This window comes from Anomalospiza imberbis, chromosome 6, assembly GCF_031753505.1.
Source record: "Anomalospiza imberbis isolate Cuckoo-Finch-1a 21T00152 chromosome 6, ASM3175350v1, whole genome shotgun sequence".
Classification (NCBI taxonomy): Eukaryota; Metazoa; Chordata; class Aves; order Passeriformes; family Viduidae; genus Anomalospiza; species Anomalospiza imberbis.
Window position 1 is genome coordinate 44039372 of NC_089686.1, and position 17140 is coordinate 44056511.

The window sequence follows — 17140 nt, forward strand, 5'->3', positions numbered from 1 at the left end:
CCCTCCCGCGGCACCCGCCGCGGGATTGGCCGCCTCGATCGTCCCAGCCGTGGGCAAATGCAATCGCACCCGCGCCCAGCCTGGCTGCTCGTCCCCGGGGCGCACCCGCGTCTCCTCTAGTCCCTGCCGGCTCGCGGCCCGGGGGGGAGCAGCGGCCTCTCCATCCCGCCCGCCGGGGCTCGGGTCGGTGCCCACGGCCGGGGGATGCCCAGCGCTCCGCAGGCGCCCGCGCGGCCGCCCCAAGAAGCCGCCGAGCAAGGACCCCGCGCTGGCCGCGCCATGGCGGCCGCCGGCGGGGACGCGGCGCAGGTAACGGGGAGCGGGGGGCGGCGGGGCCCCGCCACCGCTCCGAGAGACCCCCGCCACCGCGGGGACTGAGGCTGCTCTTGAACCTTGCTAACTGGCCTGCAGCTTCGCAGCTGCTAATTAGGAGGGAGGCCCCGGGAGTACTGGTGGATGGCAAGTGGATTACGAGCTGGCAGCGTGCCCTGTCGGAAACTCAGGCAGCAAGATGCAGGCGGAGTCAGCGCCCGGCATTCCAGGAGCAATGCTCGTCAGCTGGAGCACGAGTTCCACCTCAACGCGGGGATGAACTCTTTACGCTGAGGCTGGCAGAGCACTGCACTAGGCTGCCCGAGGGAGTCGTGGAGCCTCCCTCTCTGGAAGCATTCAGAACCCAGCTGGAGGCGCTCCTGTGCCGCCCGCTCCGGGTGACCCTGCCTTGGCAGGGGGGTTGCACTGAATCGCCTCCACAGGACTCTTCCAGTCCTAGCTATTCTGTGCGCCTGTACAAACGTGAAAAACTTAGTACAGTTTCCAGAATGCTGTCAGCTGTTAGTCTGGCTGCACTTACAGGACTCATGGCTCTTTTTATGTTAACTGGGGTGGTTTAGGTTTGAGATTTGGTTTTCCTTTGGGTTGGTTTTTTTTTTTTTTTAAATTGGTCTTTGGTTGGGGCTTTATCTGTCATCACAACCAGAACATGAGCTGGCAGTGCTGTGCTTCAGCAAACATTGAGCATATGGAGGCATTGCCTGGACAGAACACCTCTCTAGTTTGTATGTGACACTGGTGGAGAGACCAGCCAAAGCTTCAAAACCAGCAAGAACTGACAGCAGGGAGATGAGACGTACCAGCAGCCTAGATGATGTGGCCTGCCAGGAAAGTGGGAAAGAATCTAATTCATCATAAGCAAAGCAAAAAAAGAGCAGCAGATTGAGTGGTCATAATACATAAAACATTGTCACAGAGGTGAGAGGGAAGACCATCTCCTGCATGCCCATGATCTTTGGTAAGAGAGAACAAATCTCCCTGTCCCTGGAGGCTGTAAAGATGAGGTTAGAGTAGGAGATTCCAAACGTTGCAAACGTGCCCCAGGCTGCCATCTCCTGTAATTCACCTTCCCGGTCTCCTCTGCCTCGTGCTCCTGTTCCATGCTGCCTCCCCACCCTTAGTTCTGCAAGTCCAACACCACCTGGAAGCACTTCTTCCTAAACATTTCAGCAAAGGTATTGGCACCGAGTCACCACCTGCCTACCGTTTCTGCTTTGTGCTGCTTTTGCTTTGGGTCTCTCTGTTCTGTTGGTGTTGTCAAAATGCTCCCTCCCAATGTGGATTCTTGCTGTTAAATAAAATATTTTTCTTGGAAATGTTATTTGATGGGCATTAATGACTGAGGTGAGCAGTAGAGCAGCTAATCATTTGTCATTTTAGAAAAACTTTTAAATCTGCAATAAACAAAAAAATCCTACATAAAATCACACCATAAAAGTAGCTGTATTACTGTGGTAATGTAGGTAGAAACCTTACCTCCAACACCAGAGATACCTTTGGTTAATAGATATGGATATTAATGTAATAAAAAATGGAATATGGAAAAAATAAAAGATTTTTTTTTCCTTCTAAGGAAATATTAAAATAATGCAATTTGCTTTCTGACTAAACTGCATGTAAAGTAACTTTGTGTAGTAAAAATGTAGGAATGTAAAGTTCATAAAATGATTTATATATATTTTCCGTGGTATTTTTGAGTGCTCTTTAGAAATGTATATTGACTAATAAAGTCTGTTCTGAAATTTGTAAATCAAGTAAAATAAACCTACAGAAAATCTGATTTAATAGGAAAACTATTAGTCAAGCTTTTAAAAATTGATAATGTTAGATGCATTTATTGTCCCTTTTTTTGTGCAATAGTCCATAACATAATCCTGCTGGTGTAATATCTATGGGCCACTGCACTCAAATAAATTTTAGATGAGACTTTTCCTGTGAAGGATAGTCAGACATGCACCTTATTTGGGGGTTTTGTTTGTTTCAGGGTGTGATGTCCCTGGCAGAGCATAAAGAGCATTGTGTAAACATGCAGTTATTTTGTAATTGAAGTTCATTACCATAAATTAGACAATTTTGCTGCAGCATGAGAGTACTAATCCCTTAAACTCAGTTTGAGAACTTGAATTCTTAGGTTTGAGGTTTTCCTGATGGTTTTTCATTGATTTATTTTCTTTTTAGGATGGGTTACATCCAAGGAATCTTATCCCAGAGCTTTGTAGACTGTTTTATGGTTTAGGCTGGGTAACGGGAACTGGTGGAGGAATCAGCTTGAAACATGGGTAAGTAATGATGAAAGAGAAATAATGTGGTGGTGAGGGAGAGGCTGGCTGTGTTTAGTGGTTGGTGAGGACATTTCAGTTCCAAGAGAAATGTTTGCAAGTCAAGAGTGAGCAAGAAGTTAGAGGGGGAAATGAGCAGTATGCCAAAATTAACCATATAGGAGGAGGGTGAATAGTCTGAATTAATCATTGCAGACCCTTCAATGGGGAGAGACAACTTCAGAGAGTGACCTTATCCTGTCCTTTTCCTACCTTTGTGTGAGGTAGATGAATTGCCTTTAAAGAACAATGTGTTCCCCCTTTTTCATTTCACTGACTATGGAATTTATAGTGGGTTACATCAGGCTTTCAAATGCCTGTGGTTAAATAAGATCAGTCTCACCCTGGGTGTATTTTACAGGCCAGATATTTCCTCCAGGAAGGAAATTCCTGTTCCACTGAGGTAATTTCTAAGGAGAAAAATACTTTACATATAATTAAATCATGACAGGTAACAACAATTTTTGGTCTGTATCTCCTACGAAGATGCACCACTTGGTGTTTTAATTTGCCTGTCTCCTGCCTTTTCATAATCCCCAATCCTTTTAGTGGGAACAGAGCTCCTCTTAGTGGCCACTGAAAAAAACATAAGTCCTCATTCTGCAAAAATCCTTGCACAGAGCCTGCAATTCTGTACCCAGTCACAAGGTTTGACATGATCTTGAAAGTATCTGACCTCTCATTTTTCTGGTATACACTTGCATGCATGCACAAACAGCCATTGTATTCAAAGATTTATTTTATATATATATAATAAATAAAAAAACCCTAAACGCTCATACTTGTGCTGTTTGGACTTTGTGCAGGTCATTTCACCTCCCTGCTTGATTTTGCAAGCAAAGCCACAACAGTAATAATAATGAGATGAATGAAAATAGGATAAATTCTGTGGGAAGATCTTTCTAGTTCTAATTTGTACCTAAATGTAGCCTCTTTTCTTTGTCATTCCAGTACAACTCCTGTTGGTTTTGGCAAGACAAATGGCATTATCAGAGAATACACTAATATAGTAATATAGTTTTCCTTAGTAGTTCTATAGCTTGTTTACTTGGCATTGTTAGAAAGGAAAATGTAAAAGAACAGTTAAAATTGGATTCAAATATACCAACTGTTTTTACCAGGTAATCTTAATCAGCCTTACTCACTGAGCAGTTCATATCAAGCATCAAGGAAAAAAATGCCAATTTGGATTTGGCATAGCATGTTAAAAATGGATGTGGAATTCTTTGTGAGGTATCTTGTATTTGAAGACTTTATTTTGTCATCATATTTTCTCGTTCTGGTTAAGTTCTGAAAAAGAAAAAATCTAGTTTAAGAAAAATTGTGTGTCTGTCATAAGTAACTGAGTTTACCACTTGATTTCTTACCTTGCTTGTGCAAATGAATCAAGATTAAATTAATGCAATGCTGGCAGTGTTAATTCATGAATATCAAAAATTACAAATATGAAAGAGCCATATTTTTCTGTGCTTCACAGACATTTTACCACTATGAATAGTACATCATCTTAAGAGTTTTATTTTTTGAAGAATTAAAATCACAGAATAGTTCAGGTTGGTAAAAATCCTTAATATCATCGAGTGTCCAACCATAAACCTACAACTGCCAAGTTCTTCACTAAACCAAATTCCTAAGCACCATGTCTAAAACTTTCTTCTAAAAACTTTCAGAGATGGTGAGCCAAGTGCTTTTCTGGGCAGCCTATTCCAATGCTTGGTAACCTTTTCAGTGAAGAAATTTTTCCTAATATCCAGTTTAAACCTCTCCTGATGTAAATTGAGGTCATTTCTTCTTGTCTTGTCACTGGTTACCTGGCAGAAGAGACCAACCTCATCTGGCTACAGCCTCCTTTCAGGCAGTTGTTGAGAACAATGAGGTCTTCCCTGAGCCTCCTTTTCTCCAGGCTAAACACCCCCAGGTCCCTCAGCTGCTCCTCATATGACTTGTGCTCCAGACCCTTCACCAGCTCCAATACTCTTGTCTAGAACTACGAATATCCCATGGTCCATAGGAAATGTGTCTGTAACTTGACTAATTATTCACTAGATGTCTCTGTACTCCTGAATTTAGTACATGGCTGCTGAAGCCAAATAGTGATTGCAGTTCAGAGAGAGAATATAGTTAGGGGTTTTGTGCTAATAATGAAAATAATGCAGTACCATCTTGAAATCATTTTAGTTTCAATCAGTTCTTACAGGTTTTTTTTCATTTAGTCTTTGCAAGAAGTAATGCACTTCTACTTAAATTTAATTGCACTGAATTAGTGAATTAGTGCTATCAACTCAGCTAAACATGGAACTGCACTAGAAACCTAACCTGCACAGTTAAAAAAAAGTGTTTACAGTGTTGAATGTTGCAGATAGTCATTACTGTTTATAGATAGTTTATGGATTTTTATGTAATGGTTTTGTCACGTGCCTTGTCACAGATCAGTATCTGTTTGCAATTTCTCATTTAATTTTTATTCTGAATTCTAGGAATTTGAGTTGGAGTTACTGCATGGAGAGGCTGTTTTTCTTTGTGGAAAAATAAGGCTGCACTTCTTACATGTGTTTTGGTTATCTGTCAAGTTGAAAGCAGGGTTTTGTACCCCTGCAAGTTAAAGATTTTATTTGCTGTCATAAAATTTACTTCTATTTTGAAAACTATCCACCTGTCAATGTATTGGAAGAACAAGAAAGTTTTTAAATTGTGAGGGTCTAGATTTGCTATTTCATTTTCAGTGGCTCAAGAGCTCGAATGCCTGTACAGTGGAAACAGTCATTGCTTAACTGTGTTTACTGATTTCTCTCATCTGCAACTTTTCCTAGAGATGAAATCTACATCGCTCCTTCAGGAGTCCAAAAGGAAAGAATACAGGTATGTTAAACTGTACTTTTACCTCAGAGCTCATCTTGAGATGGATGAAAGTGCCTTTGTTTAGAGTTTCATTTTTCCTTATGTGAAGTTACAGACTTGTTATGGTGTTGACTACATTACTGAAACAACCGCTGGTTTCTCCCAGTACTCCACTATCATAGCAAGCCAGTATGTGTTTCAGTGGCCAGTGTAGATTAGTCTTGATGTTCTCCTTGCTTTAAATTAATACAAAGCAGCATGAGAGTGGAGCATTACTCCAGTCCAGCTTTATTCTTTGTCAGGCTTGGTTGGCTAGACCTGTGTGGCTACAGTTTCAAGTTACCCACGTAAATAGACATTAACACTTCTGTCAAATAAACATTTGCTGTTTATTTTCATTTGAGGGATTGCAAATATTTGCCTTGATATTCTCAGTAAAAAACTGGGCTCTCCCCATGAAAAGGTGACCTTGTCTCTGCTTGCTTTTCCAAAAAAAATGAAAATGTAAGAGGAGAGGGGAATAGTAAACAATACCTATTTTATGACAGCAGGAACTCCCCCAGGATAGAGTAATACATGGAAAGGATTTGTCATCTCATAAATCTGAGGATAAATACAGTGAGGACTGAAAGGAATTTCTTCACTGATAGAAACTTGGGGTCTTTGAGCAGTGTTTGCTGGGGATGTGGAGAAGTAAGGCAGGCAAAGGTATGTAAGATCACCACGATGCTCTGGTCTGTGCTCACAGTAACAGAGGATTAAGCACAGTCAGTGAGGAAATGTCCTGCAATTGTATTTTCTGCTGACTTTTAAAATAACATTAAAATTTTTTTGCGATACTGAACAATTGCTTGTACTATTATGAATCACAAAGGTAATTGATGCAAAGGTAACATTCATGTAAAGCTACTAAAAGCAAAGTTTAAAAATAAATAGTTAGTTCTGCAAGTTTACATGTATTATTTTTAACGTGTGTCATTTGTTGGTTCTTTTAAGTAGGGAAGGAAAAGTACATCAGCATTTCTTATTTTTAATCAGCTACTACTTTTCCTTTTGATCTGTTGTTATTACTCAGCTCCACTATCTCCTTTCTGAGAAAATTGTAGTTTTACAAATATCTGCATGGCATCAGTCTGAGGAAAAAGAGTACTTAATACTAATTTCCATTACAGTGTTGGTTAGAAGCTGGAATAAATGTGGAGCATTACAGCACTTTTACAAAGTTCAAATCACATTCTGAATTAAATACATGGTTTGTATATATTTGTTTCCCTAGAGGGAAAACAAAACTATTTGAGGTTAAATATCAAACAAAACTATCACAGATCAAAATAATTTGTTCTTTCTTGCAGCCAGAAGATATGTTTGTTTGTGACATGAATGAGCAGGACATCAGTGGTCCTCCACTGCACAAGAAATTAAAGAAAAGCCAGTGCACACCTCTTTTTATGAATGCCTACACTATGAGAGGTATGTAGCAATGTTTGCAGTTCAGCAGTGACTGAAACACTGTATATGTACATCCACAAAATTGCTATTCAGTACCATATTCTTCATCCATAGAAGTTACAGCGAAATAAACATGAAACTATAAAATAAATTGATTTGCAAAGGTATATATACAGATTAATATAATCCATACTAACATCCTGTCAGTATCACTTGCAATTTAATCTTCTCATGTAGCTATGCCTATGACCATGTTTTCAGGACTGAGTTTTAGTGCAGAATATTGGTAGGTTGCAGGGGAAGTCCAGGGTTACAGCATTTTTATATCAGTGGTTTTGACAATTCAGCTATTACAGTTTAAATCCTTTTACATCCATTGGCTGAGATTAACAGTTATAAATTAGGAATAGGTGAAAACAGTATGAAACTTTTCTTTTGCAGGTAGATAGTAATAGAGAGCTTTTGATGTTGTGCAAAATTTACATCTGTTATTTTAGAAAGGATTTAGGGAATCTCATCTGGTCTTCCTGCACAAGCAGCTTATATATGTCCTCAAGGAATAACAACATTGTATCTTTATAAGTAGATTATAAATATTGTCTACCTATCTTTCCATCATGACACAATAAGATGATGAATTTTTTTCAGAGAATCAGCAGATAATTGAGGAAAACATAAAAAGAAAGTAAAAGGCTTTAAACTTTCATTTAACAAATAAATTTGGGAATTCTTTATAACCTCAGAACTCTGATAAAATTAAAGAGTGTCTCAGTCATTGTAGTATGTAAAGAAATGTACAAGTAGTGTTTCTGCTTAAATTTGTACAAGCAGCATCTCTCCTGGAATTTGTCATTAACTGAAAGTTAACACAAGTGTCATAAGACAATCCGTAATTATCCTTTATAGGAGTATTTACCTCATATCTTCATTTAGGTTGCTGTATATTTTCTCTTCTCATACAGCAGATCACCATTTTGTAAGATGCCTAATCAAAGGAAATTAATCAAGTATCTGAATAAAATTTTCTTAATAGACTCATTTTAAAATTAATTCTAAATTTTCTTTTTCTGTTTTTAGGGGCAGGCGCAGTGATCCATACACATTCCAAGGCTGCTGTTATGGCTACCCTTCTTTACCCAGGGAGTGAGTTCTCTATTACCCATCAGGAGATGATAAAAGGAATTCAGAAGTGTACTTCAGGAGGCTATTACAGGTACTTCTCTATATTTAGGAAAAGAGGTGTGATGTTTGATCATTTGTTTTCAGCAATATCAATACAAGTCATTTGAGTTACATACTTGAAAGTGTAGAAGAAGAATAAGAAGTAAAAAGACCTCTAGCTTTTTTGTCACCACTGGCTTTCCGTAAGATCTGAAGCCTGTGTAAGAGATCTGAGATAAAATCTTGTAATGCCAAGGCTGCTGTGGTCTCTTGAGCTACAGGAAGAAGCCAAATAAAGAGCTGCATCCTGAGATGTTGCCACATCTGCACAACATTCAGCTGAAACTGGAGCCAGCCAACACCAGGTTGGATTGATAGCATGTACAAACTACACTTGGGTGGACTTCACATATCACTGCCTGTGCTAGTTTAGGGCATGTTAAGAGAGTAGAGGATTTCAGATTTACTTGACAGAGTTTGAAAGAAAATTCAGAATAAACAGCTCATTAAAGATAATGTTATTACTTTTCAAGGATGAGCTCTGAGGTAAGTGCTGAGTTATTCCAAATTATGTGTGATGGCTTGTTTTGAGATCTCCACCCACAGAGCGTTGAATTGGGATCTGCAAACAACATTTATATAACATGTGACAAGGAGATGAGAAATTGAAATGCTAAATTCTTTCCACTTTTTGATGTTAATTTTTGTATCTAACTATTGCCCTTTGGCAAGGGAGCAAGCCATATGTGATTTTACGCCCAGGCATACTTTATTCCATTTTGGTTGGCTTCCCAACTTTACTTTCTTGTCACCATTAGCATATGCATATTTGATGTGGTAAAATACAAGCCCTTGTACTCAATTGTCTAACAGCACTGATTTTTAAAAATCCACAATAATTTTTTTACATGCATTTTGAAACCTCAAGCACTCCTAAACATTAGTCAGGAAACATTGTATTTATTGGGTTCCATACCTACAAGTTTTCTGTGTTGTTCTATTAATTTACCAGAAAAACTCAAGAAATCAAAGGTCCAGGTTTTATGGCTCATAAGCACGTGTTCATTCACACTAGACTGATTCCACTGGCTTGCCTCACACAAGTTTCCCCATTGAATTCAAAAGAAAAATGGGACCTTGAATTCAAAATACAAAATGGCACTTTTCAAAAATGGGATTGCATGTTGTTTCTAGTTACTTAAATCTTTTCTGGAAGCTGTCCAGGAAAATGCTACAGGTAGAATAATCAGAACTATATGTTGGCCTAAATATGACTCCAGTGATCCCACACTAGTTTTACCCTTTGATTTCCATAGAAGGAGAATTAGATCAGTAGTAAATAACTTTGAAAGTCAGACTGTCACAAGGTACTTTACATCCATGTTTGACTAAACATAGGGTGCTTGTATTTCAATTTAAAAAAAGAGATCCCAAGTATTTAGCTCATTCAGAGTCTTCTTGATGTTTTTAAGTATTAGTTCTTGACAGAAAGCTTATGGTCCTGATTAGGAATCAGTTACAATACTTAGAGCAGCTTCCAAGCTCAAGCAGAAAGCAGAACTGAGGAAGCCAATCCATTAACTCATTTGGCCTCGTAAGTAACAATCACTCCAAGTGTAATTTTAGTCATCCAAATTTATAAGAGTCAAAGTAGAGCTTCAAATGCAACCTCACTTTCTTCATTCACTATTTCTATAGCCTTCTGTGAGAAAGCGTCAGCATTGAGAACCATAAGACATGAGACTTTATCTTCTGAATATTTGATTTAAAATACAGGCTGTTGGTGTTGGGTTTTTTTTACCATTGCTTTCTTTCTGTGTTTTACTAAAGAAAGTACTACTAGCATCCACTCATGAAATATCTATGTGATCTCAATGATAAATCTGAACCTGAACTGGGGACTTATTAAAACTATTTAAACAAGTTTCTGCTAGTGTTAATTAAGGTTCAAACAATGCCAAATATCCTAGTCCTCCTTCAGAAGAAACTCTTAGGCAAGTTCCACTGAGTAACGTGCATCATCTTGTCTTTGGAGCTGGGGTTCTCAGGCTCTCTTAAGATCACATGTAGCCCACCAATGACTCCATCTCAGAGAATTTATTTTTCATGTGTTGATTCTACCTTCTATTTATATGCCTTAGCAGGACAATCTTCCAGGGGCTTTTTGGACTACCTAAATTATTTTTTTTCTGCTCTCCAGCAAATAGCTTCATTTCCTTCTATATCATATGATTCTTTTAAATAATTTAATCTGAGGTAAAACTTGTAGATGATGCCAGTACAGGATGGAAAGTTTGAAAAAGTTGTAAAGGGACCCAACTACAAAGTGATATGGGAATAAACAGCTACACCTAATAGATTAAAGTGTTGTTTTCTTTTTGTGCCTCAAGTGTAGCTCAGGTATTGCCAGCATAATATGTGTTTGGGAGTGAGAGATGTTCCTGAGAATTCCTATGCTACAGCATGACTCACAAGAGAAGAGCATAAAATCTAGTGCTGAGAATTTAACATTTTACACAGTCAGAGGATAATTTCTTTCTTAGGGAACAGTTTATACATCCAAGCACAGAGGTTTTTTAAATACATGAAGATGTCTTTGTTTTATAGATATGATGATACATTAGTGGTTCCTATTATTGAGAATACACCAGAAGAGAAGGATCTCAAGGAGAGAATGGCACGTGCAATGGAAAAATACCCAGACTCTTGTGCTGTCCTGGTCAGACGTCACGGTGTTTATGTATGGGGAGAGACATGGGAAAAAGCCAAAACGATGTGAGTACAGTTCAGGAATATGCTATCTCTTGCCTCAAGATCTTAATGAACTTAATGCTATGTATATTTCCAGCCTGTGGACAATGATTCAGAATATTAAAGCCTCACTGCATGTATAGGGAGCTTTTGAGAATGGATTCACCCATGATTCCATTGCTTAGTTTTCCTTTCATATCAATGCTGGCTGATAGGGTTGGCAACATTCTCCTTTCAGACAAGTCAACAAGTCCCTCCTCATATGAAACATGAAATCTCTGCTTTAATATGACACCTGCCACACTGTTTGTGTATCCCTCCCTGGTGCCATTTTTGGAATTTACCTCTTGCTGATGGAAATGCAGCAAATCAATATTATGTAGGAAAATGGCACTTTCCATTCCACAGCACTGGAAATAAACAATAATAGAGCTGTCCAGTCAGACTATCACATGGGTGATAAAATCTTAAGGAAGGAAAATACTAATTTTCATAAAACATGATAAGACTTGAGCTTTACTTACACTGCATTTTTTCCCTATTTATTTTAGGTGTGAATGTTATGACTACTTGTTTGATATCGCAGTGCAGATGAAGCAGCATGGGCTAGATCCTTCAAAACATCCAGCAGGAGAAAATGGGATCTTGTAAATGTCAACAACATTTATACTCAGGTGTGAATTTATCTGTAAGGATGATCTGTTTGGAGGGAGAGACTACAGATGACACCATCACTTCAGTCTGCTTTCCCCCTCAGGAAACTTCAGTATTTCTCATCTTCCCCCAGTCTGCTCCATTACCACTAGTTGTATCTATGCCTGAAATAGTGCTCATTTTCCACACAATGCAGCAAAAAATCGATGTATTAACAGCTAGATATGTCCATTGGGTATTTAGTACCAATGTACAGCATGGAGCGTGATTTCTTTTTAAAACAAAATAATATCAAGCATTTTCAGAAAAGCCAATGGACTAAAAAGGCCAGAGCCTAGTGAGCTGATGTGCACAGAGGTGTCTGAACACCCACATTTGCTCTTCTTCTTGCAGGACCAGGTTTGATTTCAGACCATCTCAGTGATATTACTTATGTGGGGGGTTACTTGGAGGTTCTAGGGGGTTTGGTTTTTTCCTTCAGTGTGGCTGGTTTCAGTTTCACTGATTAGTGTTACCTGTTTACCTCATGCAGGAAATCACATTGGCTTTTTGTTTTCTACTATAGCAATGATCAGTTTTGAAAGTTTTCATAAGAAATTTTTGAAGTTAAAGCCCATAGATACCATGGTCAGGGTGTACTTTACATGAAGGCTACCTGAAAAAATTCTCACATATGGCAAAATAGTATGGCAAAAAAAAAAAAATATGCAGTGGTAGCATAACATTTCAGAGTTGGAAAATACAAGTTTAAAGGTACCAGTACTGAGATTATAAAGGAATTTCTTGACCAAAGCAGTTGTGTTGTTAAACAGAGTAGGCTAATGACAAATGCTTCCTCAGGCAACACGAGCCCAGAACAGACAGGGACTTGGCTCCTCAGGGTGGGCCATTATGCCCACCCTAGAGGAGGAGACAGTGGGGCAGGAGGTGTCCTGTCAGTGAGCCTCTGCCTTCGCAGGTTTTTAGGGTGCTGCTGCTGCCTGTAGTGGTGAAGACACATTGGCTGCCACAGCTGCACAGAGCTACCTCATGGCCCACAAGAGCCATCCTAACATTAGTCCTCAGCCCCTGCAATTGATAAGTTGGGCTACTGTAGTGGCATTGATATTCATTTGCCTATTTATTATGACAAGTTTTAGATTATTTTTGCTTTTACTTTGTTTCTCCTGTACAGGTTTCTTACATGATGATGGGAGCTCCAGCTTTCACCCCACACTATTGAAGCCAGAAGGGGGTGCTGATCCTCAGCTGATTGACAAACGTCAATAGGAACTTTTAACTGTTAAACATACCCAAGAATTAAAGGAGAATTAAAAAAAACCCAACTACTGAACAATCATTGCAATTTACAAGTCCTGTCAAATGCCACAGTAGGAGGAGTGAAAATTCAGATGCAAAAGTACTTCATAAAAACTTTGGAGAACTTACATCACATTTTGGTTTTGTGCCTTAAAAATTCATATTTCAACAACCTGCACTTGTTCATCCTGCTCTAATGCTACATCATTTAACTTAAAATAAGTCTGCATTTCTGAAAGTTATTAGCTTTTATTCTTCCAGAAAAAAGTGAGGACAGCCCCTTAATTAGAAGTTAATAAAGTTTAAAGCATTGTTTAAACTGTTGATTCCTTCATACCATGTTCATGTTTATTTTTTGTGTTTTTTTTCTTTTTTTTTAAATTAAGCATGTAGCATATGTATTTTTAAATTCTCCTAATTGTCATTATAATAAGAGGAAAATTTTATAGCATGTGTTTTGTAGTTGTTTCTGAGGGACTGCTCTGGGTCTTACCTTTTTTAATTCCTTCACTTTGAATAACAGATTTTTATGACCTCTGCTTAGCTCCCCTCCAAGGCAGATTTAATCAAACTGCTCATTATCTCACATAATTATGACAAAATCTTCTGGAATGCCCCCCTGGTGACATCAGTGTAAGCCTCGATTGACCAACTTTCTAATTGAGTATTGAGACCTCAGTCCCAAGGGTGAGCTGAGACAGGCTAAGTGCCAGCTGACCCTGGTTTCTACTAGGTGCTATGCATTCCCACCATTCCCTTTCCATCATCTCTGATACTTTTTTGGAGCTTCCATGAGGTGAATTAACTCTTCAACCTAAAATAAAACTGCTGTGGGAGTGGGGGAAAAAATGTTTCAATTATTTCCTACTAAGCAACTGATAAAAACACTGAATCAAGTCAAAGATGGGTCCAAAGAGAACCTAGAACCAGGGCAAGAGGAGATGGCAGACGCCAGAGATGGCAGACACCACTTCCCCCTTTTCCTGGGGATGACAATTAGGGTTAGTGTTTTGTGTACCTTAGATATGTTTGCCCTTCCCTCTTGTACCTCTGTACCTGCAGGGTGCAACCTTTAACCCTTAGGGGGACCTTGGTTATTGTGAAATAATGATTATCACTAAGTAACTAAAGGTTGTTTGCTATGTTTATTGATATGTTTTTTCATTATTAGACACTTGTTTGTCAGTGGCAAATAGTTAGCAGTGATTCCACATCTTCTGAGTGTATGTGGATTGCAGTAAGGACTTGTGTGAAAATGCTGTTTTTTAGACCAGAGGGTGACTTTGGACAGGCTGCTTCACTTCAGCATAAAATATCTCTGAAGTGTGTTGAAGACTTAAGAGGTGCAACTGACCTTAAGGGAAAGCAGTCTGTCTTTCTTTTAGCTTTTCTTCCCTGTGGATGTACTAATAAAAATACTTCTTCATGTGACAATCCAATTAGTCTTGAAATGTAGTTCCCATCTATTCATTGTGGCCTTTAATTCTTTATTTAAACTGCCTTATTTTTGCAAAAAAGAACTTTGTGTGGTATTCTGATGATGGTTTCAGAACAGGTGATAATTGTATCATTTCATGATACTGATGTTTTGTAAGGATGAAAAACATTTTACATTTGATGCTTTTTTGTTTTACGTATGTAAAGACAAAACATTAAATATGACTCACAAGGAAAAGGTATTTTTTGCCAAATATATTCCTCTGGGGTTGTGTTAGTTACAATATTCACTTTCTTATGCAGCTACAATTTGCTTTGTAGCCTTTCTAAAATCTGTAAATCATCACATTTCTACAGTGGTGGTTAAGGTCTTCTATACAGGATTCCTAGATGCTCAGAGTCCTATTCAGTGATTTGGAAATGAGTGAAATGCACCCTTCTCATGTTTTCTCATATGAATCCTCATCAAAGAAATTAATACCTTCACCACTCGGGTGGCTTCATAACCCTGTGAAATGATTACTGTTTCCTGAAGTGCTCAGAAAGCTCTGGCAGTTCAGCTCCAATTATGTAGAACAAAAATAGGAAAATATCTCAAACGATTCAAAGCTTCTTGACTCACATAATTTTTAAGTCTATCTCTTTTCCTGATGTGAATAGTAGGCTTATAAGCCAGCTAGGTATTTTTCTGTGTTTGCAGCAGACTTCATCTCCACCAAAGCTGATTATCTAGGCTTAGTATCACCAGATAGACTCATGGCAAAATGACATAATTCCCATTCAAATGGCTCATCCAAAAAGCTAAATAAGTTCCAACGTTTCTCAATAAAAGTAACTTCCTAGCAAACATCCTGCTTGCTTTCCAAGAAGGAAATAAAACTGCAGAACACAGGATCTTGAAATGTTAAAGAGATAGAACTCTTAACTTACCGTAAGCAGTTATGATGCCAATATATGTTCTGTTGTAAATGCTGTCATGCCTGAACAATTGGCATCCTCTTCAACTCTGAAATTTTAATTAAAAAATTAACATTAAAAAAGCCCACTGACTAGTGGAACATTACAAATAAAATAGTAGCCTTTCTCTAAATTGTTTTTTTTTTTTTGCCGCACATTTTGGCAAACAGGTTTATAACAGTTTTTTGCTGTTTTACAGAAGATGGCAAACAGGAAAAAAGATCTCTGGAACACTCTAATTGGATTACTCTTATACTGAGGAGTAGAAAAAAATATATAGTTTGATATTAATCCTTCCTGATTTCAAAATAGTTAAAAAACCTCTGAAAATGCTCCGTTTTTCAAGCCACTTCATATTTGTATTTAAGTTTTGTTCTAAGGGGAGGTGAATCCTTGCGGGCTTTGGTTTTGTTTTGTTTTCCTACCTGTTAGGTGAAATAGAAGTTGTGCCTTACAGAGCCAGGTTGTGTGCAAGGACAGCCCTCTGAGGTGAGACAGACTTTTGTGACAGAGTGTAGAGGAGCCTGTGATTGCGCTTTGCCGCCAACTAATCTAGGCCTTCGTGGATCTGGACATTTGCTTAAATTTCAAGTCAGCTTAATGTTAAAGGCTTAATGTTACACCAGAAGAATGCTACCTGACCCGATTTTTAAGAGTGAATTTCTAAATTCCCAAGTCTGAAAAAGAGCTCTCAGGCATTTACTCTGGTACTACTCAAGGTTTTGCTGCATATAGTGGATGGTAAATAAAATCTGGCTTTTGGTTGACTTGATTAGCACAGGGTTGTATTTCTGCTGAATATGAGTGCAGGGGTTTCAGCATATACTGAGTGAACCATTGCAAAATTTGGAGGTGATACCTCTAGTGGAACCACATACGTTGCCTATTTCTTAGGATTTTAATCTATTGAAATCAAAAGCAATTCCAAATATTAAATTTTTAAATTTTTCTATAGTCTTCACACTTAATCTAGCATCTGCTAATTTTTGCTAGAGCAGTCAAAGATGCTCAGTACAAAAAATGGATTGAGCATGTTTGTCTGGATGGGAAATTGTAGAAATTCATATACTCTGAGTAGCATTGACAAACACTCTCTGTACTTATATATATGTGTGTTGGGTTTTTTAACTCTAAGAGACTGTGCTGTTGGACTAGCAAGTTTCTCCCATCTGTGACAGATGAAATTACAGGTTAATCTCTAGAAACCAGATCAACAGGAATTTATTTAAGTAGTTAAGCATAAATTCTCTCTCCTTAATGAGCCTCAGATTAGCTTCAATTTCTCTAATGGTAATTTCTGGTTATTACAAACAGAATACACTGGATATAGAAGAAAGAATAGGTTTTATATTTAAAACAAAAAGCTGGATGTCTAGATTTTGTGGCTGATTGAACTGTTACCTTAAGGTCATGCCTTGAACAGTTCACTTTGATGGGAGTTTCAAAAGACCTTGAATGAATCAGATACTACCCTAAATCCCATTGGAAAGTTATGGGATTAATTTTGTTAGGCTCCCCTCAACTCCAAGGATGTAGCTGTCTTCATTTCAATCAGGAGTAAAAAAGGAAAAAAACAGAGGAGGTCACCTGGGGTACAATCTGCCAATTTATCACTGCTGTATCCCAGTTTGATATCAAATACCTAACTGGTATTTTTTCCCCATACTAGAAACGTGTAGTTAAGAAAAAGTTTACACAACTTGATTTCACCTAGAAGGAATTTACAAACCCGAGAAATCAGGAACTGAGCTGACTTGCTCACTGGAATGTGCATTAAGACTACCAAAAGTAACACAGCACAATTTTTGTGACTCCAATTTGTCCCTTCCCAAAGGATACCAGCTCTCTGTCTTTCCAGATGAAACCTCTGTTTTACAATGTCGCTTTTTAGTTCCTGTTCTCCAGACAAAGCAGGTTACCCTGACAGTCCCCATTTCAGGGCA

General features: G+C 38.4%; 1 protein-coding gene and 1 long non-coding RNA gene across 2 annotated transcripts; one reads left to right on the plus strand and one right to left on the minus strand.

Moving 5' to 3' along the window:
* The first annotated feature begins 149 nt into the window (after positions 1 to 149).
* Positions 150 to 13041, plus strand: APIP (APAF1 interacting protein). Its single transcript, XM_068193781.1, has 8 exons — positions 150 to 309; positions 2512 to 2612; positions 5462 to 5510; positions 6842 to 6959; positions 8016 to 8151; positions 10707 to 10874; positions 11402 to 11524; positions 12679 to 13041. Exons 1-7 carry the CDS (start codon positions 205 to 207, stop codon positions 11499 to 11501), a joined length of 777 nt encoding a protein of 258 aa, XP_068049882.1. The 5' UTR covers positions 150 to 204; the 3' UTR covers positions 11502 to 11524; positions 12679 to 13041.
* On the minus strand, positions 10716 to 11504 carry LOC137475913 (uncharacterized). The gene is made up of 2 exons (XR_011000123.1): positions 11375 to 11504; positions 10716 to 11260 (listed from the first exon to the last, which is right to left on the minus strand). It is a non-coding gene; the product is annotated as an uncharacterized lncRNA (long non-coding RNA).
* Positions 13042 to 17140: the final 4099 nt, after the last annotated feature.

What these genes read in the sequence shown, in the direction of transcription:
- APIP (XM_068193781.1), top strand. Translation starts at nt 205, where the DNA reads ATGCCCAGCGCTCCGCAGGCGCCCGCGCGGCCGCCCCAAGAAGCCGCC. An exon ending in GGAATCAGCTTGAAACATGG is followed by an intron (nt 2,613 to 5,461) that starts GTAAGTAATGAT and finishes AACTTTTCCTAG; the next exon opens with AGATGAAATCTACATCGCTC. An exon ending in TCCAAAAGGAAAGAATACAG is followed by an intron (nt 5,511 to 6,841) that starts GTATGTTAAACT and finishes TCTTTCTTGCAG; the next exon opens with CCAGAAGATATGTTTGTTTG.